The 24,432-nt window shown below is 36.7% G+C and overlaps 1 protein-coding gene across 2 annotated transcripts in view; it reads left to right on the top strand.

Moving 5' to 3' along the window:
• Positions 1 to 24,432, top strand: part of RIMBP2 (RIMS binding protein 2) — a 150,835-nt gene that overhangs the window by 75,589 nt on the left and 50,814 nt on the right. The window contains exons 2-5 of one of the 2 annotated variants that reach the window (XM_009274322.1): positions 6,794 to 6,883; positions 12,297 to 12,419; positions 18,754 to 18,858; positions 22,830 to 22,880. In XM_009274322.1, the coding sequence (XP_009272597.1) occupies positions 18,757 to 18,858; positions 22,830 to 22,880 (153 nt within the window). In that variant the 5' untranslated portion in view covers positions 6,794 to 6,883; positions 12,297 to 12,419; positions 18,754 to 18,756. Of the gene's footprint in view, positions 1 to 6,793; positions 6,884 to 12,296; positions 12,420 to 18,753; positions 18,859 to 22,829; positions 22,881 to 24,432 lie in introns of those variants that run through there. The other variant, XM_009274324.1, reaches the window with a different exon arrangement.

The following is a 24,432-nucleotide window of genomic DNA, read 5'->3' as shown; positions in this document are numbered from 1 at the left end:
CGTGGAAGCCAGTGCTGGCTGGAACTGTACCCTTCATGGGACAGGGAGGGGACATTCAGCATCTTTCAGTGCTTTCTTTGATCCCACTTTTATCTTACCGGTATGCATCCAAAGCTGGATATGATGGAAGTGGTGTCAGAACATTAACTAACAGTAACAGAACAGCAGCATCTCTTGTGAATGCCATTTTTCTCTGCTTGCTTCTGGTTCCACTTTGCTCAGTGTGGTATTATATAGTGGTTAGAATTATGCAGGACAGCCTGTATTTTTCTTGCATCATCCACATGCTAATTACAAAGAGAAAATCAGAAAGGTTTTAATGGCAGTTTGTTGTACAGGCTGTGCCTCTCAGCCTAGCTCTGTTAGCTTGTCCATGTTGAGGTTCTTAAATAGTTCTACTGTGTACTATTCAGGATGAGTCAGCTTTGCCTTTAAAATCTAGCTCTTACAAGAAGAAAAAAATGAATTGGTGGTGATGAACCTGACCTTAGAAGTGAGTCATTTATAGGGCAAAAATACATGAGAAAAGATCAGAAGATTCTTCATTTTTCCTTTTTCTTTAAGTACCTGTAGACTAGAGGTTTTCACTTTTCTCTTGGATTAATTCTATTCATGTATCATCAAAATAGAGAACTATCACAGGGGATTATAATCAGAGTGTTGTAATTCCAGGTTACTGGCAAAAACAAGTCTCAAAGAAAAAGAGCTACAAATAAATGAATAGTGTATAACATTTTTTTTTAAACAAAAATAATTGATGGATGAGCAAACTAGCACACCAGGGCAACAGATGCCTTTCTCCAGGCAATGTAGAACCTTGTTACCCAGACAGTGGTGTCAGATTGTATTAAATCTACAGAAGTCATCCTCCTACTGTGAATTTTTATAGTCAGTCCCCATATCCGTAGGAGAATTTCTACTTTTGCTCTGTTACGAACACACATTTTTGCCTTCATTTCTGCACTTGAAAAGATGCAACTTATATATAAGGTAACACAATTCATTTTTAATGCCTTTTATTTTTAATTTTTCATGGATGTTTCTTTATTAATCGTCTCATGTTTTGTGAAGTATGTACTGGTGTGTGAGCCTTTAAATCTGTGTGGTGCTCTGGGCATCCCTTAAAAAATGGCACACCGCAGGACTGCCTGTGTTTATACACAGTTGGGAGGGCTGTCAATTTTCTGATTCAGTTTACTTTGTAGATTCTGACAAGATCATCCTTAGTGTTGTTTTCTTAAATCAAAATGCCTGTCTGAGCTGAGAATGCCTGAAGCATTCCTTACATCCAGCAGGAAATATCCTTGCTGTTTGGAATTTTGTCTGACATGCTGAAGACATTTCAGATTCTTTTTGCAAATTATGCTACTTACCTTCCTGACATGAATACAGCGGGATTGACATACCACCACATACGTAATATACGTAAGTATGGTTTACACTTGTATTTAACTTGGTAAAAAAGCTTAAGCAGGAGCAATCTAAGCTCTGTGCAACTTCTGCCTATATACATTAGAAAAAGTTTGGGTTTGGTTTGTTCTGTAAGTCGATGCTAATCTGTGACAATACTTTCAATTTTCTTCTGAGGGAAGGTGAAATAGTTCTACATACAGCTTCTGTTGTTTCTTTCCTTATCATTAATTTTCCACATTCATTTCTCTGTAAAATTTTTGGATGCATGCTAGACTAGTAATTAAATTGCTTCAAGCCCTTGGTTTCTTTTAATGGGTTTTATGTAGCAGCATCATTAGAAAGGGGGTGACAGACTGTTCAACTAATAATTGAAACCCAATGTCAAGACTGGTGAGAAGGTTTTTTGTAAGTATGAAGTACTGCTTCCTTTTCAGTTGCACATTAGTCTGCTAACATTTAGTCAGCATTTGCCTTTATACTGTCTTGGATTAACTGGCTTGATGAGTTCTTAATCTTCACTCTACTTGTCTTTATTAACAGCTGCAGTGTATTGATTTGCATAGGTTAAATGGTAGACCTCATTTGACTCTAGTAAAATATTGCTTCTTAGGCACAATTAAATTGTCAGAACTGTTACATACAGCGAATAAATGAAGAGCAGGGGAGAGGGCAGCAGGGGAAAAAAGGACAAAACTCTCATTAAATTTGTAAAAAGAAGTCAAAAGCTATTTGTATAAAAAAACAGAAAGGAGGAGGGAAGAGTGCCTGGTAATGCTTTCCACAGGTTTGTTCTTTGGACTGGTACTGGTTTATTGTCAAGAAGTTTAAAAATCTGAATCATGTCAAGCTTCGAAATAAATTGCAAAATCCCACAAAATCTCCTTTTAGGTCCAAGCAATAACAGAGTGATGCCTCTTTGCATGTGCCCTTTAGAATTTGGTAGAGTTATTAAATTGGGAGTGGGGAAGGCTGTAGCGGAGAATCCCTAGCATTCATAGGCAAGCTGGAGGCAAGAAGCACATATCCAGCCTACTGCCAGTAAGGCTGTCATTTGTGATGGCTGCCCTATGTATTTGCTGACCTCTTCTTTCTGTTGACTTGGAGGTTCTGTTTGGAATTGGCAGTTGTAAGAGCTGAAGTGAGAAGTGTTGCCCTGTTGTTAATGCATTCAGTGCTAGCTGCCAAGTAAAGAGAGAGAATGGAAAAATACTCTATTTATTTCAGTATAGCATCTTAAGGAAGCGTAGCCTTCCTGTGCGAGAAGAAACATAGCTGGGATTTTCAAAAGGCATCTGTCTCCCTTAAAATGCATTTGAAGTTTCAAAGCTCTTTCAGGATCCATCCATAAAATCCTAATGAAGACAACTCACAATGTAGTAAAATGATAATCAGATGTGTTGGATTCCCCACCAGATGAAAAACACCCTTTTGTGTGCCACTCTGGCTGCAGTCAAACGGGCGTATACACCATGGCGGTATCACAGCAGTTTTGAGAAGAGCAGCCATGAACTGGCAACTTTCAGAGACTGACTGTGGGCCAATAAGAATTTATACCAGAAATTTGAGTTTTCTGGTTTGTACATGGAAGAAAACAGTAAAAATATCATTTTCCTCTACCTGACTTCAATTCTCTTTTTTAACATATGAATTGCCTATTCGCTGGAGTTTAGTTCTGGGGTAGCTGGGATTAACTTTGATCTTTTTCATTGAAGATTTATATTTAACTATTCTGGAAAATATTGAGGTGGATAGTGTTAAGGGACCAAATCACTGAAGTCAATGGATTAGACAGAAAATCACAAACTGCAATGATGCATAACTATCAGTTGCAAAAATCCAGGTGGTATTTCACAGCCACAAGAGAAGAGGAGATAGTGAGAAGAGGAGATGTATAATGAGTACTGTGTGTTTCTCCAAGTAAAAGTTAGCATCTGGAAACGTTCAGCACTGGAGAAACTGGTCGTGAGGAATTTGGGAGAGAACATAACTTTGTTGAAGTACTATTCATGTATACAACACAGAAACTAGCTTGTGTTCCCCTTTGGGCAGTAGTACGTGCTGCTTCAGTTAACCATATCACAGGTTACTTTCAGGGACATGAAATTCTATGCAGTAGCTAAACTATTGCAGCTGAATCTACCAGAATTCTTCTGTCAGACCCCATGTGGTAAGGGTTCATTATTGTTGAGAGAATACTCAAGTCAACAAATGATTGAAACTAATAGTCTGGGAATTTCTGAGTTGACAGTAGTTATGACTTGGATCATTTCCAGAAGACATAGCCCAATAAAGGAACTTGCTAAAATTGACAAGACTTTGGTTCAGTTTCTGGCTTTTACCACGTTATTGCTCTGATACCTTTGAGTCATTTATTCTTTGTTCCTTAATGCATTTTCTGAGAGCAAGCAATCTAAATATTTTAAGTGTACGTGTATTTATGTCACTTCCAAACACACTGATAATATATACCAATACATTACATCCTTGTTGCAAGTACTGCAAGTAGAAACTTTGCACCTGAGTTTTAGTTGCTGGGTCTCTACCTGTGTATTTTTTAGGCTAGAAGTGTGCCAGTAATTCCTGCTACTGTTTCAGGTGATTCTTGATCTTTATGGATTTAGTTGGGATGGGGAACATAGGTGGTGCTTTATCCTGGCAAATGCAAAAGAATAACTCGGAGAAATTGCCATTATGATGAGCAGAGATGTAAGCGAAAAGAAATAGGCTTATAACTAAGGACCAATGAAACTGGGATAGTTACTGCCCTACTTCTATTCATCCTTGCAAATAACATGATAAAAATGTATTTTCTTCAGGTAGGACTAACAGCCAGCCCAGCTGCTGTGTCATCTCTCATAAACTGTTTTCCATTCTGGAGAATTTAAATAGGGTGTGAAAGATGCTGGCCTAGATTGCCATCAATTACTCCTCCTCTCCTTCCCCCCGCCAGCCCCCCCAGTTTCTGTTTGAATTCCTTTTAATGACATTATTAAAACCCGGTAACTCATTGTCACTTGTTCCCCATTACAGTCAGCTGAGCAGTATTGATTTGTAACAAACGCAAATTGATCCATTGAAGTCAATGTCAAATCTGGCTCGACAAAAGCCTGCAGTTGTAAGGGTTTCAGAGCAGGTAGTGTAGCTTATTTTCACCTTGTAAAGTGCAGAATAGACACGCAATGCTTTACAAGTGACTTTCAGCAATTAATAGGACGCAATGATTTATTTGCATATCCAAGGAACTGTTCTGTTCAGTTTGTTGCTATTATAAAAATATTTACTGAATTAATTCACACCTTTGAAAATGCAATGTGAGCTAAGAAATTCTTCTCATTTTGGTCCTGAGAACTGTCTAGCATCTCACAGAGCCTGACTGCCACTTTTAATTGCACCCTGAACAACAGATTTAACAGACTTGAGAAATTATAATTGCTGAGTTCCTTATGGGCAAGGTGATAGGTATATCTGCAATCAGGAGACTCTGAATATTCTGCAGTTTGTCGTCTTAGTTTAGTTCGGTACAGTAGCACTTAATACTTAGTCAACAGAACGGCTTCCCACCGATGATGAGATGTTCTGATACTGTACAATGATGGTGCTGTAACATCTCATTACTTAAGCTGAACTAATTTTCACTATCCTTTGTTAATGTTCAAATTCAACTATCAGACTGGCATTCCAGGTGGAGCTAGAAATGCAGTATCTTCTGCGGAATTAATTGATATGTTAAAATCACTGTTACTCAGAATGGACTTTTCTGTGTGAAATGTTTTATAAAACTGACATTTTATTCTCATTTTCTATAGAAAAAATTATTCACATAATCATACTATCTGTTTAGCTGACCCTATAAATTTTGAACCCAGTGGTTAATTTCAATCAGATTTGGATGTCACACCTTGTTAGATACCAGTCAAGTAGCCAAGGCAGAAATCTGTAAGCTTCATTAGTTCTGATGCTCAGGTAATGAAGCTTAGGAAACAATTTAGATAAACAGTTTAACAACTTTTGTTCATTGAAAACACTAGTTTTCTGTTCAAAACATGGATCTGATGTGCAGAGAGTTTTGAAATTGATTTAAGAAAGATATGCTTAACATAGCAGTTTTTTTGGTTCAAGTACTATGAAAAACATTTAAATATCAGAATCTTTAAATTCCTTTTTCAGGGCTTACATTGGTAAATCAAAAATGGGCAATATAATTTTTTTTCATATTGATAATTTTAAAGAGAAATTGTGGTAAAGTGTTAATTGAACAGTTTTTCTTAAGACCTCAGCAGAATTAGTAGAGAAATCTGCTGGTAGTGTGGATTTTAATGTGCAAAATCATAAATTATTTCAAATCACTCAAAAATGGGCCCAGTTTTGCCTGCCTTAGTATAGTTTTTGCCAAATATAACCAGTGTTTTCAGAAGATAATGTATAATGCACACTGTAGGATGGAAAGATTACAGATTTCCCAGCTTGACTGATTGCAGCTTTTATAAGGAGTTGAATTTAAGATTTAATCTCAGACAACTACCTTTGTGAACTTGTGCAAAAAAGAAATTGTCAGAAATATCAGAGGATGCTGCTGTTTTTTCCTGAGCTGCATGTATTTTGATTTGTGTGATCCTGACAAAGCGTTTCCACCCCTCTAGTTTGACCTTTGACTGTATATTTGAGTTTTATTTACTTTTCCTTTTTTTCTCCTTATAGTGCTGTCTAAATAAATGAAAGTACATTCCTGAGGCTGTAGTTAATACCTCCATCTTTAGGCATAGGTTACTTACCTTTTGACTTCCATCTGCATTTCTGATTTGCCTGCCACTGTAGTACGTAGATGCTCTACCTAGATTCTAAAAATGTTTGTATTAAAATGTGTATATATGCATATAATATAAATAGATACACATTATAAGTAAAGTGAAATATGTGAATATAAAAATGTGTACAAGAGTATACATTCCAGTTGTTGGCTTTTGCCCTCAAAATGCCTTCCGAAGACCTAAGTTTGATACCATTACTTTTTTTCTGGGAGCCAAGTCTCTTTCTCTTCCCAGCTCTAGGTGAGGCAGCCAGGTTTGAGCTCTTTGTTACATCCACAGAGAGATTTTTTTATTATTATTTTTATAGACCTGTGAAGTCGGGACATCTCTCTTCTCTTGCACATCTTTAATCAGATCATCTGCTGAAAACATGTGGGTTTACGATAGAGCCAACTGTAACTGCAAGCTAATCTGCTGCTTCTGCACCTTCAGTGCCTTTGGCTCTGTGCCTGATATTACTCTTAATAGTTTGTTAATACCAAATAATGCAAAAATATTGCTTCCTTAAGCACTTAATAGGATGTACTGTAATGGAGATAAATGGTCTATAACACTCTTTACTTGTGTTTTAGGAAAATGAACTGAAGGATGCTGTGCAAGAAAAGAATCGCCTGAGCCTTCAGTATGCAAGTGTGTCCCACAAAGCACTGCAATATGACCAGGTAACGTCATGAGCACAGAACTCATACATTCATTTCTTACAGAAATCAGGCTGCAGAGAGGAAAAAAGTGAATTGTACAGTCATTTTTTCTGATTTGCTTGCTTCTACTTGAGAACACAAAGTATTTTAATTAAAAATAAATTACAAAAATTTATTTTATGAACAAATGTTATTTTCAAGTGAAAATTTAAGATACTGATAGACTTCAGAGGCGTACATCATTCCTCTGATGCATATTTTCTTAGTATTGTAAATTGGTATTAGGCTTTGGTAAAAAGACTTTTTCAGTGATTTTGATGAGACTTGATTGAAAAATTCTCTTCTTTTTCTGAAAAATACTGATAGAAATAATTGCTATCTAGTAGGTTCTTTCCTACCCTTCTGAATTTTTTCTTTGCATTTTTAAATTTTGCAATAAAATGTTGAAAAATCTCTTGTCCAGCAGCAAATGTCCAAAACTCTATTTAGCAGTTGTTATTTCCCCTGTAGCATGGCACATGGCATAGTCTCAGCTATTCCAGGTCCTGATATAAAAACTGTTTTAATAGTAAGCATTTTTCTTCAATTCTTTTTTGTGCCTGTTATGGGACAAAAAATATCTTTCTGACTACAGTGTGATTATTGTATCTATGGCAAATACTGCATGGCATGACTAGCATGGGAGGAGAGGCTGATGTGCCTTACCTCACCACATATGCATTCAGTGGAAGAAACATCATGAACCAGCCACTTTACAGGGCTACATTTAGCTAAAAATAAAACTCCAATCTGGGATTTCTACAGGGCTTAAGTGAGTTGCTCGGCAACCTCATTCATATCGGAAGAGCTGTAACTCACATAGGCTCTGATGAAAGCCCATCCTCAAAGCTTGCAAAACAGTGGTAGCTGCTTGCTTTGATGTCTCTGACGTGCATGTGTCACAGAGTAGCCCACTGCTCCAAACCAAAGGAGGTCTGATTAAATCCCCGAGACAATGCAAATTACTAAAATTCAGATGGCTATGCATGTACTCTACATTTTGTGTGTAGTACCTGGTATCAAAGCAGACCTGAAATTTCCTATTGCTGAGGGATTTAAATTGTTTCTATATAAAAAGGCCATGTAATAATACTTTATAATAGGAGGAAGCCATGTGTATCATAGCATCATTTAATTTTATTCATCCATCTGTCTAGAATTTCTCCCTTTCCTAATGTTTTTCTCTTCTCTTTATTGTTGTTTACACATTGCCTTTACTCTTTATTTCACAAGGCACATAAAAATGAAGTCTTACTTAGGCAGTTTTATATTCTAGCTGACACAGGAATAGCATGCAGCATTAATGCAGTGAAGGCTGAGTACATTGGTGACACTAAAAGTGTTAGCCCTCTTACTGTCAGAAAGTGAAGAACTATGCGGTTAATAATGATTTATTATAGGTAATGTTTGTCTCTTACAATAGTGAAGAGCTTGAGGTACACTGAAAAACCTAGTAAAAGCAATTTAAAATATAAAGGTAAAATGTCAAACTTTAACACATTAGCCACTAAGTTAGTAATAAAATTACCTTTTACTATTGTAGTGTCAGAATTTGTCATACCATGGGTGTTTGTTTCTTCAAATATATTAAATACTGTGAAAGGCACAATGCAGCAATTCTGGATACCTGTGCTACTAATGTAATATCACAGCCTCAGTAGGATCCAAGTCTTGCTTTAAGTGTACCCCCTCACTTAACAATTTTAACAATATGCAGTCTTTGCAGTATACCTTGAACGTTAGCAAACCTTGTGATTTCCTTCTTGCATAACAGGTTTTCTGAGGGAATTACTTGGTTTTTTCTGTTTGTGGCTTTTGGGGTTTTTTTTACCGCACCCAATGAGGTTGAGGATAGATTGTGCAGTTTAGAGTACATTTTATTATTCAGCAAGTGTGAAACTATACAACTTCGGATGAGGAGGTTGGAGCAGAATTCTAACAGTTAGGGCTCAGCCCTGAAGGGGAAAACCTGCCTAAAATAATTTATTCTTTTTCACCTTTGAGAGCTGGCCTGAAAAACAGGCCAATTTTATCCAAGCAAATGGGGCTGGAGGAGTGTTTATGCATTCTGTTGTGTAGCACAGCTAGAACTACTGCTCCTATTTGCACAATGTAGTTGCTGAAATTTGACTCTAGAAAGGAGTAGGTATGGGGCTGGCTACCTTTAAATCCACAAAATAAAGCTAAAATTGTACATAACTTACATGATTTAGTTTTGGTACTCTGCATAAGAGAAACAAAGTTGCATTCCTGGAGTGGAGTACTTGTGAAAGGATTTTGTGTGGTTAGGAGTGCTGTGACACTGGGCTCTAACTTGGTTTTGTGTCCATCTGAATATATATGGGCTAGTGTTTTTATGTAAAAATAGAATAGGCATTATACATTCAGAATTGATTTCCACAATACCTGAAATCATACCATTTTCATGGTAGTTTCTGAATAATGTTTTCTGAACAATGTAAGTCGTTTGAGAAATTGGCAGGTCACTAAAGACTAGAATTAAGGCAAATGGTGGGTTATAAGACTGACGGAGCTTTTCAACAACGAAAAAAACTGCTGGTTTGTTTTGGTGCGCTGGTTTTCAATAACTAGTTTCTGTTTAAGTGTTCAGGAAGTGGAAGACACTTTAGCAGTATTCTGGCCTTCATAACTGACTCAAATGAGGGTGCATTTAGTAAGCGTGAAGGTATGCGATGAAAAATAAATTGGTTGATGCACTGAACAGAGAAACATCACAGATCAAAATGTTCCCTGTTTCTGTCATGAAACTAGAACTGTTTATGATGGCACTCTATTTAGGTCAACTGTTTTTGCCACTGGGAACATTGATGTTTTGATGTGCTCCTGTGTGTAATTCAAGTTCATGTATATCCCATATGTTCTTAAACAGCCCGCTTGGAGAGAGCATTAAACTCACATTTAAGAACAAATGTTGTCTAAACAAAAAAAAGTGCAAATCACAGACTCATCAAGTTTTATGCTGCCTTATGGGTTATATAAATGCGTATATCACAGCATTCTGTGTGATACACAATCTTCAGAGGAGAAAGTCCTGGCAAGAATGCCCTGTAGAAATATTAGAAGTTATCAGTGTTGCTGGAAGTAACAAGAGTAATTATTGGAAGGTGGTTGGTAGATTTAGTTGTGTTCTTTCCAACCTGCAAAATGAAAATATACACAGAACTTTGTTCAAAAGCTGATCTACCAAAAGAGAAAGTAGAGAAATTATCAGAACCATTTCTGTATTCCTAAACTTTAAGTAGTTTAGGTATGCGCTTTGAGATCCTAAATGAAAGCTCCTGAGATGTGTGAAATATCGACGGTTCTACTTGTTTCTAATTCAACTCTTTCCAAAATTACATTAGCAGCCTGATAGGTACCGTTTGTTCTGATAGCCCCTGCACTGCCAGCAGGGAAAAACACACAGCAGAAAGGTACTGTGCTCACTAGCTCCCAAAAATTATTCAGACTATGATGACTAGTAAGTTTTAGAAAATTCTTTACAAAGGTAGTCAGTTGGTATCAATTGTTTTAGAGACAGGGAAAACTACAGCCTGAGGAAAATAACCTTTTCTGGAAACTTATTCAAAATATTGTACTTCATTCATCCTCAGTAAATTCACTGAGAATCACAGACAATAACAAAATTGCACCGTTGATGGTGATACCTCATTGCTTCCTTTTTCCACTCCATTATTCCTCAACAATATACGTTGACTGATCTGAGCAATGAAATACAATACAAAGGATGCAGGAAGTTAATAGATTCTGAAAATCCATTGTTTAATAGTTTCCTTAGTTATAAAGAAATGAGGGAAGAGGAAAAGAAAAATCTGTGCACAGAAAAAAAATCCTGAGGTTGACAATAATTGTATCAGTTCTTGTGGAAAACATGATTTGTTCTATTTTTCTCTTTCTTTTTTCTAGTCCACTGCACTCTAAAGAGCCCTCTTACAGAGATGAATACGAGGGCTGGCTGCAACCATTTAGGTTGTTTGGTCCATGGCAAAATTTGCAAGTTAACAAACTGGAGCCAGAAGGCAAATAGAAAGGCTGAATCAGTTTCCAAAACATCACTTTAGAAAATGTCCAGGAGATATCCATGTCAGAGATTGCTTAATGCCATTCGTTCTTTAAAAAACCCAAGAAATTGCAGTAATTAAATTGGAAAAAAAAAAGTACTTGTCACTTCCTTAACTGGAGATAGAAAGAAACATGAGCTGCACCAAGATTAAAGCCTATGCCTTATCCCAACGCTTTGTACTGCTTTGCCTTGCCTTAGTCAGTAATCCTGCCAGCATTGTTGGTGCTTCTGCGCTGTGTTGCAGTTAACAAAAGAAAAAAGACGCTTCTTGGAACACTGTTCACTAAAACTATTATGGCTCACACTTGTGCTTTCTTACCATCTATCAACATTGCAGGGAAGTGGAATAGTATGTGAACATTATGTATTTTTTTTACCCAGGTATTTATTCTGGTGGGTTTTCATTCTTAATGTAAAAATTGCAGTTTCTGATATGATACAAACTGTAACAATCCTGTTGTTATACATCAATACAGGACATAAAGTCATAAAATGATCAGGGATAAGAAATCAAATTTTCAGCTGATCTGAATCGAAGAAAGAACTTTTCCATGGCAGGATAAAGTAGTTCAATATTATATTTTCTTATTTTCTATGTGTGTTTATGAAGTAGTCACTATCGCTGATGATTCACAAAATCCTGTATAAAAAGACTTAGTCATACTGAAATGGTTAAGCTAGCACCAAGTAAATTAAATTGGAAAGCAAATCCTACTTGATGAGTATCTGATCCTTTAAAAACTTTCTGTTTTCAGATATTTTAAGGGAGAGCAAGGGTTTTGTTGCCGAAGAATACCTATTTTTTAATTGTAGAGACACTGATTTCAAAGGTTAGCACAGGCTGATCATTTCTATTTGAGTTTATTCTGAAGTCAGTTTACACTGAAGAATAGTCCAGGAAAATGCCCATGTGAGTTATATTTCTATATGTACATTAGATCTCTTTCTCTTTATATAGCACACCCATCTCCGATGCCTCTGAGATCGAGAGAAATGAGGAGTTGTTTGATTGTCATTTATTTTGTGCGTTATATAGTATAATTATTTAACTTTGCATAACTTACGCATAACTACAGTTTCGTTGCCAGATTGTAGTCCTTGTCGAAGGAAAATGTGTTTCATGCATACATGTATATGAGACACACACAATTACCTCACTGAACATTCCATTCAATTTTTTACACTTCTTTCCTATTTTCTTTGAACTTTTTTACCTTCTTCCATTTTAACATGCAGAAATGTTTGTGTCAGATATAGTTTTCCCTTCATTAATTAGTTGTTTGGGCAATAATCACATTTTAATTTTTCTAGGTAAAATCAGACTATGACCACCTTAGAGAAACCCTTCTCAGAGTGACCAAAGAACGAGATTTGGCTGTAAAGGGAAAACACCAGCTCCAAGCCAAGCTGGAGAACTTAGAGCAGGTCCTAAAGGTATGTATAATGCTATAAGGCCTGATGATCCAGTACTTCCATTACTTGTTTAATATTCCTGATGTTCATTCAGTGAGTCACAGAAGTATAAGTGCATTGCAAACTAGGGGACTGAATGCCCCTATTAATTATGATAGAATGTATGGAATACAGTAGACCAAGTGCCTACAAGGAATCTCAAACTATCGGAGGAGAGATCTTTATCTGATACTTTATAAGTGACTGGATGTAGGTTTTCACTATACAGTTATTGGAGGTAAGTCAAGATGAGAAGAAAAGGATGAGAAGTGACTGTGCTGATGAAGGAAATATGAACAACTGCCAAGATATTTTACTTTAAAGAGGGCTATGTCTGCCAGTCTAACTTGATGCAAAATGTTATTGTGGCCTTGTGAAACAAGCTGTTGAGCTGTTGGTACTAGCTCGTATTGCCTGTGCAGAGTGCATCCCATTGTCAGGACAAGGTTGCAAAACCTGCTCTTGTTTTATTAGAGAGGTCTTATTTAGAAAGAATTATAGTGCCTGGTACATAACCACCTTTCTTTTAACATGCTTCTAGAGAAGCTTAGTACTTTGGTGTCTAGCCATGCTTGTTTTCTAGATACATAGTTGCTTTCACGTCATCAATTTGCTGCTTCCTTTTCAACTTAGAAAAAGTCAATAATGCATTTTGAATCATAAGTATATTCTTCAGTAGAGGTTTCACTGTTTAGTTGAAGATGCTGTCCTGCTTCTGTTTTCCTGGTTATTGTGTATGATGCCATGGGACAAACTGATTCTATTAAATAGTGGAATTGACCAGGTGAAGCTAACAGAGACGAGATCTAGCTGAGACGATGGGGTAGAGTAAGAGTAGAATTCAGTTGGAAAATGGAATCAACCAAGAGATTATTACTTACCAGCTAATTCAAGGGGACAATGATTTGTATATGTTGAAACAAAGTGCAAAAAAAGTTCTAGTGATGGGAAGGAAACAGTGCTTTGCTAGGAAACAGCCAAATTCCCGAAGTGTCATTGATTAAATAAAGATGGTAGTCAGTAACTTGATAAGAAAGAAAGAAAAAGAAAAAAAGCCCAAAAGCCATGCCATTACAGCTGTTTGCATCAGGGGAGGAACTGCACTGGTGAGAACTACAGTGAGAATTCTTGAGAGAGAAAACACTTGTGAACACTTGTCTGTACTTCAGAGCATTCAGAAAAATGAAGGATGTGTTTGTCTGGTTAGAATGGAGCATTGACCCAGTGCTGAAACTTTTTTGACAGACTGCCAAAGAGCTGCTTATTTTTCATCTTCTCAAGCCCAAGGTTTTCCTTTTTCAAACCACTGAAGTGGCTAGTAAAGGAGGAATGGATGCCCTGAGAGTAGGAGGAGATGGAAATGAAAATAAGTGGTCTGAGATCTTAAATTTCAAGCAAGACTTTTCTTTGCAGAATGTTTTAATAATGCTAAGTGGCTTCAGCCAACACTTGTCATAAGTATGATCACTTATTTGAAATTGGATTTGTTAATGATTTTGACTTGCATCAGACTCACTCTAAAAGGGGAAAAATAGTTTTGCTGTTGGCTGCATCAGAATAGATCTGGGCTTTTGGAGATGATTGTAGTGATGAAAATGGCTACCTATCTGAACTTTGAGAAGGAGAGATTTTATTTTTGGCTTGTTGCACTGGTAAATACATTGTTGAAACCCTCTCTCAAGCTTTATTTGATACTGCTCAAAAGGTGAGGAGAAGGTTTTCCAGCTACAGATGGCAATAAAAGGTGGTTAAAAGTTACGTCCTTCTTGCTGAGCCTCCTAAAGACTGGGTTGTTACCAAAAGTAAGCTGACTGCTCCATAAACCAACTTATTCCAGCAGCTTCTGGAAACATGAGCTGTTGAAATCACATACTAGGCAATGCCAAGGGGAGTTAACTGTTATGTGTATTGTTGTGCAGTGAATTATCAATGTCCTATTTACCAGTCAACAGGTAGCACTGATGGAATAAATCTAGAATCATGTGCAAATAAGAAGTACATTTACCGGGAAAGGAAAAATAAACTGCTTAATAGAATAGGAGAGTGATACACTGTTATCTGTCTTTAGACTAATACAACTTTCCCCAGGAACAAGTAGGAAGTTTTTCTCTAGCAATGGAAGATAATTTACTTTTTCTGTTATTTCCTTCCTTTTCTTCTGGGGAATAAAAAACTAACAGTTCCACAGACCTTTATCACTAATTTGCTATTTTACTGTGAGCCATGTGCTAGTACCTATAGAGAGTAGAATCAACACCTAGAAGCTATTCCAACAGATATGGCTTGCCTGTGCTTTCTGTATAACGATTGTGGGATTCCAGCTTGATAGCTGCAGAAATTCACTTCTTCAAGGAGCACATAGTAGAAAGATAAGAGGAAAAAAGTCTAGAAAAGAAATTAACTGTGAATTCATGGCTCATAAAACAGCTGAGGATTAGACTGCTTTAAGTAAATTGGTATTAATTCTCATTTCATCAAATCAAAATACAAATTATTATTGTCTCCTATACTGCTAAAAAAACCACTTTCATGAGCAATGAAACTCCGTTCTCGTACCCTGTTCAGATACTGGGTTTGCTAGGCTTGTATGTTTTTGAACACTTGAAACTCCTCTAATGACAGACTGTGTTTTACTTTCTTAAAACAAATTAAAGAACGTACTTTCTTCTTTGGCCATACCAAACAATGTTCATTTCTCCACTCTTTAATTAGGATATGTAGTGGCATTTGACTTAAGGATTCCTCCAAATTTCTTCTGTAGAAGAGCCGAATCTGGTTATTTGACTAATTTTGCTTAACTTCTACTGAAATAATACTTCTAATGCACGTGGGAGAAACATTCTGTAAATCTCCTTCAAAAGTTTTCCTTCACTGAAACAAAAATTATCTAGTGGATATAGAGACCCTGGCTTTTCACGTTCAGTAGTTCTCTCCCTTGAGCAGAACCCTTCTGAGCTGGCAGATCACCTTGAGCAGAATTGAAACCCTAAATCTCCTTTTTAGCATTAAACCATGCCCAAGCAGATGCGGTTAATTGTGTATTTCATGTGTGTCCTCATATGCTCGGGAAATTAGTAGTTTGAAAAAATGGTTTGCAGCTTTCCAACCATTGGAAAGTTTTGAGAAATATTTAGCCTGGTTTCCCTGTCAAAAGAGAAATTCAGTTACATCCTGAGATAACAGAAAGTGTATCAACAAAGCAGAAAAGGGAAGATGAAGAACTGCTGAATTAGCTAACTTCAGAGAATCTTCACAGTGCCTCTCACACAGAACAGTTCTGATTTTCTGGTGTGTTCAGCCAGCTTTTCCCATTCATTCCACTGTAATGGTGCCCACCCATCTGCAAGCGCAGATGACAAGTCCTTTGATCAGAGTACTTGGGCGAGAATTAAATTTGCTCCTCATTCAGCATCATGTATGAGCTCTGTCTCATAAACAAGACTTTAGTACTTGAAAGCCATTTGAGTTTGTTCCAGCATTAACCAGTTGCACGTTTTAGAACTGCAAAAGTCACTGTTATAGGAAAGAATGGGTTTCTTTGTTTTGTTTGCAGCTGTAGGTAACACAGTGCAACCACTGAAATGGTTGGAGCGAGGATGGGCTATTCATTGTCAAATCCCCCTGCTGCCCATGAGGAAGCTCGAAAAACAAGAACTGTTTGAGCAGGTCTCTTAAGTGCTATTTCAGAAACAGTTTATACTATACAGCTGTCTAGCTCTATAGTTTGAAAGAAAACTGAGATATCCACAACGTCCCCTGTTCATTCTCTGCTGCGTAGCAGCATTCTTGCCTTTGATCTGAAAGATACACTGAAAAGGTTCCTTCTTCACACTTTCTTTGAAGGATAGAGCATTATTTGTCTATTGTTTTGAAAGATTAAGTCCTTACTGTACTTTTTCTATGATCTTTTAGATGTGGATTTGCTTTCTGATGTTAGAGTAACATTATTAGGACCTCTAGAAAGAGTGCAAAAAGGGAAGTGCAAATTTACATGTTTAGAAAGTTCTAACCTGCCTCACATTAAGGATAGCGATAGCATGGACAAATGGATTGCCACCACCTACACAAACCATGGCAATGTGATCATTGTGGAAGTCAATCCTGAAGGAGGATGCAGAAAGAATTCAGTAGCTCAGAGCTTTCTGCCTGCCGCTCTCCTAGTGATCTCTGCAGTCCTCCTCCCCTGCCCTAACCTATTCCCCTCAGGCTTGGAAGAAGAAATGACAGCAGCTGATGTGCAGATAGGAAGCGTAAAACAGATTTGCAGACAGAACCGATTTGTGAGCAGAGTGGGAGGGGAGGAATTGCTTCTGGTTTGGGGGAGAATTAATTGCTGTGCCAGGGGAGGGACAGATGCTGGGGTGAAGAGATCCTTGCCGCTTTAAATACTAAGTAGATCATGACAATACTAAAATGACTGAGAGATACTTTTAGGTTAACATGGATGACCAAATGGTCTTTTCTGACCTTAAAATCTGTGAACTGTAGATCATTAAATACGTATTTTAGGAAACAGAGAAATTAAAAGCTGGGGAGAATCACAGATTATGTATCACAATCTGTTTCTTCATTACATTTTATAGATTCGCGGTATGGTCACGGTATTAATTATTTATTGATCTCTGCAAAGGACTAGAAATGTTCTGTAGTAGCTTTTGTAAAAGTAGTAAGAACTTAACGGTATCAAAATATGCTGTACCAAATCTGGTACTAAATCTTGAGAGTGTGAAATGAGACCTTTGTTTTTTTCTGATAATTAAAGGTTTTAATTAAAGGTGTGAGAATGACTTGAGTGCCTCACCATTTCTTGAATATAAGAAATGTGCTGATGCTCCATTGGTGTCAAGTTTTACATAAGACTTGATGGAAGCTGCTGAGCTCAGTAAATGTAGCTTCATGCTAATTTAAATAATGAGTAATACTAGTTAGCAAAATAGGTTATATTCATTCAGATGAGATGAGAATCGGAACCATTATTTTTGGTCATTATTAAATACTCAGAATAGATATTACCCATGAACAGATCCATTTAACTTTTGTACAATATGCAGAGTTCAGAAATGTCTACAGTCAAAATACTGAATCCTCTGAAAACTCCTAGAAAACAAGCCATAGTGGAAGGTCAAAACTGACAAATTGGAAAAATCTTTGATGATTTTTTTTGTTGTTTTTAATCAACACGTCAAATGAAAATAAATAAATCCGAAGCAGAGGCCAAACAGAGTATTGGAGACGTTTCTGCTTCCTTTGCAAACATGTCCAGATTGAGAGAAGTCAGCCTCACTGTGCTGTCCCTCTTTGTTATGAGTAACATGTAGCAGAGAATAACAGCTCATTAAAGGTTAGCAATATGCTTGATAAAATTTTCTCTTGTACACAATAAGAGATATTTTGGCCTGTTCTTGTCAATTGCAGCCACGTATTTCTGTTTCCAAGTGCTGATTCCTAATAGGTTTGTGTGTAATAACTCATGGTGCTGCAGATAAGACATCGTGCTTCTGCTTTGAGGGTATTATGGGAATAATATGTCATTTGGAAAATAAAAATCTTTAATACCAGTTTCACCAGAGAAGAGATCAGAATCTGTAAAGAGATCTTTCTTAACTCCCATTTATTAACAGGGTGTTTGAAAGTTATAATGATATTGGGAGAATAATACCAACCTGTAATGAAAAAGATTTCTATCTGCAAAGTGTATCTTGACATTGTTCAGCTTGTGCTCTTCCCACGAACCTTTCTCATATTGCTTTGAATCATTAGTAGCAACTGTCCGTTAAGAGTTGCTTTTGAGTACCATACAGTCATTTTTGTCACAAACCCACCTGTGTTAGTTCTGCTCTGTCTAATTTGCTCTAAATAATAGGCAGAGATTAGCAAAGGTAAGCTATTTCTTTTGGGTCATCATTTGCAAAACAAATCACAAAACCATATCCTAGATAAAGAGGCATTTAGGGAATTGTCAACCTAATTTTTTTCCAAGCTTTAATTTTTCAGCACAATGCCACATATAAATGTGTGCCTGATGAATCAAATGGGCACTGTTCACTTGTGCATCACAGAGGCCACATTGCTGGCAATGACAGAGTCGTATATCCTAAAAGAGATTGCTGTCAAAATGCCTGAGCTTAGCATTGGCAATATGCCCCTAAGTACTGACCGAATTAAAATCCTATCCAGTTTCCTGCTTGCCTATCAGTGATACCAGAGAGCTTTTATGTTGAGATGAACATCTGCATGCCTGGGAATGGCAGCGCGTTTGGCTGCAGGTAGCATATGTTGAAGTCTCCTGATAGTTTTTCTGCTTCCTTTGAAACAGCATATGCGAGAGGCTGCTGAACGGCGGCAACAGCTGGAGTTGGAGCATGAGCAAGCCTTGGCTGTTCTCAACGCCAAACAGCAGGAAATTGAACTCCTGCAGAAGGTAAGTGGAGGAAGGGAAAGTCAGGTGAAATAGCAAATTGCAGTGACGGAGCACGGGTCATGAAACAGATCTCCTGGTTTAAAGGAACTTAAACCACACCCACCAAACTGGTTCCTGTTCGGGGTTGTTCTGCATGATTCCTGATGCAGTTTTAACAAGTGGATGTTTACTGTTGGATTTACCTGACTGTACTAATTGATTTACAGATGTTTATGCTAGTGAAGATTAACCTGACCTGTATATGTAAGTCCTCGTATTTCCCAATAGGAGAAAAGTGATACAAATACATGTATTTCCTTTTTATTTCCATTGCTTCTCTCTAGATTGGGCTCAGGAATATTTGAGCATTCCTTAAAAGTCAGGAAGGAATCCAGTCTTAATATAACGATAATAAAAATATGGGGAATCCACCATTTCCTTGTCAGTTTGCTGGAGCAGTTAATCATTCTCACAGACATATTAATGCTTGGGATTTCTTTGGCTGAGGAAGCCAAAGCCAGACACTGGCGATTCTTACACCTTTCTCCTCAGTTTGCTGGAGCAGTTAATCATTCTCACAGACATATTAATGCTTTGTTGGGATTTCTTTGGCTGAGGAAGCCAAAGCCAGACACTGGCGATTCTTACTACCTTTCTCCACTAAATTAGATTAAAGTAAGTCCTTGTCAAGGTACTTACACATCACAGTTGATCTTCTTTTTCATAAACTAAACCATTGTTTAAGTACCTCATTTCCAAGCTCTTTCTCTAATTCACAAATCACTTTGACTTTTTTTTTTCACTCTGCAACATCTCAGTATTCATTATAATATAAAAAACATGGTATTGAGTTTCAATCTTACCAAAGTCACTTAAAGCTGCAATTGTCTCAATACTAATGTTGTTTTTTCCAATTGCTTGATGAGATCAAAACACAGAAATAATAATACTAATGATAATTTGGTAGAGAATTGGCATGGAGAGACATTCTCAGCAGAATAAAAAGATGTCTCTAAATATAGTTTGCTTGAAATAGAAAGCTTCACTTGACCAAATGAAATCTTCCAGTTAATTTTCTGTTAGTCTTTCACAATTAATCTATTTAGGCATATTTCAAAATGCCATTTCTAGATATATTCAGCTGTTACTATTTGAACTTCCACATAAATTTTGGACTTAAATTTCTTGGCAAAGCAAAGAAATCAAAGAAAGGTACAGCTTTTCCTCTTGGTAATTTTTGTTACATTCTTCTAATAAATGGGTCTTTTTGTTACAGATTGGCAACAGGAGACAAATCTCTGTAATACTGTTTTCTCCAGTCATTTTTGCTAGGCTATAGCATGATAGACTTCAGGCACAAACGAGGTTGTATTGTATTTGTTATTTTACTCAATGCAACTAGCTCAGCATCTGTAGCCAGTGATTAAATTCTTGTTCAGTGGACCTGAAGCAGCATGGAATACAAGATCATTTATGTTAAAAATTGTTATCTAATAATCATTTACCACTAAGTTCCACTAGAATTTTAGCTTAGAACTCCTATACTAAAATCCACAATAACAATTCATCTATGCATTACTTAGTAGAAGCAGTTAAGAAATAATTCATTTTCTTACTGGTTTCATTCATTAGCTTGAAAGACTCCTCCTAGGGCTTTGCACAGACAGTGATTTTCACCCTGAAACATCTAATCCTTTATGTGATTAAGTCACTGTTGTGGTTTTTTTAATTATTATTGCCTTTCATGGTAAGGGTCTATGACAATGTAAATGAGCATTCTACCCATCACATCCCTTGACAAAATCTGCATGTGATATTCATTCTAGATACCACTCAAAAAGAAAAAGGGCTTTTTAAAAAAAAAATTTGATTTTCAGCCCTTCCAAGCTCAGATTCTTTTCCATTGTGACATGTTGGGATCCCAGCTTGGTTGAGATACTTAGTTGCTTCTGTAATTTTATTATTAATGCTATAGAATAAGAATGAAGACCAGATTAGTAGACTGTATGGGTAGAAGAGGTAAAGAATTCAAAACATTGGAAGATTTTGGGGGATGTCCATATTGTGCACTGTTCTACCTTGTAGAGAGATAGCCAAGCTACCTGTAGTTCTCTGGGCATGGTAGTGGAGATGAGCACAGACTAATTTTTCCTGCTTTAGCCTCTAGACTGCTGGTATCCAACACATCTCCTTTTCAACATTATAATGCAGTGTATATTGTCAGAAAAACAATTTAAATAAATCTGTTACCTAAGTAACTATATAATACTTTTCTTCCATCATTAAACAGGAATTGCTGGCTCACATTTCAGCCAGAGCTGACCTCCCAATGTACCTAGTACATGCGTGTTAAATTCTTTCTTCCTTTTTTTAATTAGAGTCATCTAATTACTTGAAAAAGTACCGTGAAATGAAAATAGTAACTCCAGGCAGTAACAGGATGACATTTCACAGCGTATCTTGTTACTGTCGTAAAGTTGCTGATGAACCACAGAAATGTGCACTTTAAAACAAAGCAAGTTACTGGTGCAGTCTGATGCATTTGCTGTCACAGTTTGATATTATAAATAAAAACTCATTGTGTTTTTAATATATGTACAGACTGATCAGATTTTCAGCCTAAAAGGAGAATATAATATTGTTCATCAAGGTTTTGTGTTGATAGGGAATCAGATGGTCTTTTTCTCCAAGAAAGCCTTACTACAAGACTGTTTGATGTAAAAGAGAGATAGCAATTGATGCAGGTTTTCTAATCATTTATCAAGAACTCATATTCTGGGCAGATTTTATTAAACTTGTAATGATGGGTAACACAAGGCTTTCTATTACCTGCCATCATACTAATGCTCCTGGAGCCAATATTTTATCAGGTGCTAGCAATAAGATTTATTACTGTAGTACAAGAAGAAATATGACTGTGCTTGCAGGATCGAAGGAGGCTTTATTACCATGCATAACAGAGAAGTATAGTTTGGGTATATGTTTTTGTTTTATTGTTGAAGCCAATAAGGGAGTAGGGTAGCCCTCATAGATGAGGCAAGTGAAGTTAACATAGCTGTGTCAGTGTCCATCATGGGATTATCTGGCCCATTATATTAGAAGGACTGTGGGGTGTTGCCCTCTGCTAAACTGGAGGGTTTTAAGACTTTTCTCTGATGAGGAATGTGCAGAATGTGGTCTTTGGGTTACGGTAATAAGGAGCTAAGAGGCAAAGTTAGTGCATCACACGGCTATCAGCCTGATACAATGGTTAATAAAAAGTTTTGCTTATCTTGGGCAAGCGTCAATAAAGAAGATAGTGAAAACTTAAATGGAAATAAAGTGAGGATAACACAAAGTTACTGAGTGATTTTTTTGTTGTTGTTTTTAAGGTTTAGACTTTTCCTGACAAAAATTTGATAACTGAATTTCTGAGCTACATAAAATACACTTTTCTGCTCTTATTGATTCCCTCTTTTCAACTTTGACTCAGTTGATTGGACCCTAAATGTTGCACTCCTGTTTGGAGACAACCTTTCTTGTGGTTGCCTTGAAGTGTTTTGTGAGCTATTTACGTAGATGATAAATACTGTTGCTGCATGTAAAGAATGAGCTTAATTTTGTGTTGCTTTGTCTTGGCTGGTATGGTACATTTCTAGACTATGAAACTCCTGCAATGTAGAATAACGAGCTCATTTTTCAGTTTTAATTTGGAGGGTTTCAGAGGTACTTCTGATGTGTTCTTGCAGTGTGTTGAGCATGCTCTTCTGCTCCAACAAAATACTGATGCTATTAAGCTTCACTGAGATTCAATCTCCTAAAAATAAGCAGTTATTTCAGTGGCTTGGAACCAAAGCGCTATAGTAATATTGACGGAGTCATCCCTTCGAGACTGTAATTGGCTTTGTATTTGAGTATACGGTATACCACTTTATGTGGTTAGAGCATACTATATGTGGCATGACTAATTGATGTGTCTTTTCTTTTCTTTTTTTCTTAATTATAAAAACAAGGCTCAGGTTGAAGCTAAGAAGGAACATGAAGGAGCAGTTCAGTTGCTAGAGGTAAGAAGATATCCTTTTTGTTACCTTTGCTTGTGGAGGTTCCATTCCGAATGTGATAACTTTACAGTATCATCACTTTTGAAAGTTTCAAGTAATATGTAGGCAAATAGGTTTTTTTTCCTCTTCTAACATAATTGCATCCTTTAACGATTATAATTCAGTTAGGAGAGCATTAGGCTGAGCTGTTGGAAGTGATGTGTGTACCTCAATTTCTCTTTGTATAGAATGGAAATTTTAGTACCTTTTTTTTTTTTGTAAAATACTATCAGATACATAGAAAGGAAGTGATCACTTGTAAGAATTATTATCGTTTAGGCTGGAAATATAGCTGCAAATACCAATCAATTACCTAAGGTTCCTAATTAAATACTGTCTAGTAAACATAAAGCAACATGTTTAAAAAATAAAATTTTTAAACTTACTGAAAGAATTTGGATACTTTGAAAAACCTTCAAAGGATGTGGTGGAGAGAGAACACTTCATACTTTTTATTGGAAAACTAGATCTTTTCAAGGTAGTCTGAACTGGGCATTTGAAAACCAGGGGCACCAGAAACATATTTAAATTTTTAATTAGAAACATAGAATAATTCTGTTTGGAAGGGACCTCTGGCTATCCGGTCCAACTCCCTGCTCAAAGAAAGGCCCTCTTCAAAATTACTGTAGGCTGCTCAAGGCTTTGCCCAGTCCATTTTTAAATATTTCTGGGAATGGAGATATGACAACCTCCATGGGCAGCCTCTTTCAGTCTTTGAGCACTTTCATTATGAAGAACATTATTCTTGTATTCTGTCAGAATTTTTCTCTGGATGCTACCCATGTCCATTGCGTCTAATCCTATTGCTGTGTATCACCAGCAGGGGCCTTTCTTAGCATTTCCCAACTATGCTGCAATTTTTTTAGAATTTGCCAGTGACTATTGGATTTAGTAAGTAAATACTGTTAGATAAATTAAATTTTGAGAGATGATTCAGATGATCTGATTTACTAACTTTTGAGGCACTAAATACCTGCACATACTGACATCATCCCTAAAGGTACATCAAAAAAATCTTAGTATTTTCCTTAGCAATTGCTCAGTTATGACCTTGGCATGGGGCATTTCCTGTAAATTCATTCGTAGTTGTGTTTATGGACTTTGCATCACATTTGAAGCCTTCCTTCAAGTCATTAATCCTAAGGAAAAACCTAGTAATTTAGTCTTCTGTGCCCAAGGATACAGAATTGCTTGTAGCTTGTATAGAAGTGACATGAACAACAGGAGCAAATTCTTACTCCCATTCAAAAACCATGAGCTTTGCTGTCAATTTTAGTTGGAAAAGGGCAAGGTTTGCAAAACCTCTTTGTCTTAGGCTGGAGTGAAATTTTTAGAGATTTTAAACTGGGACTTTTATAATAATGGAACCTTTGTAATGGATACATACAGTTATGCTTGTTACATATGAAAACACAAAAAATCAAAGGAGAATTGAAATAAATTAATACACTTGAATATCTGCCTGCTGCTGACAAAACCTTTTATTCCCTTTGCTGTCTGCTGTTTAGAAATACAG

Source organism: Aptenodytes forsteri, unplaced genomic scaffold (assembly GCF_000699145.1).
Source record: "Aptenodytes forsteri isolate BGI_AS27 unplaced genomic scaffold, ASM69914v1 Scaffold79, whole genome shotgun sequence".
NCBI lineage: Eukaryota > Metazoa > Chordata > Aves > Sphenisciformes > Spheniscidae > Aptenodytes > Aptenodytes forsteri.
This window is presented reverse-complemented; position numbering and strand designations above follow the sequence as displayed.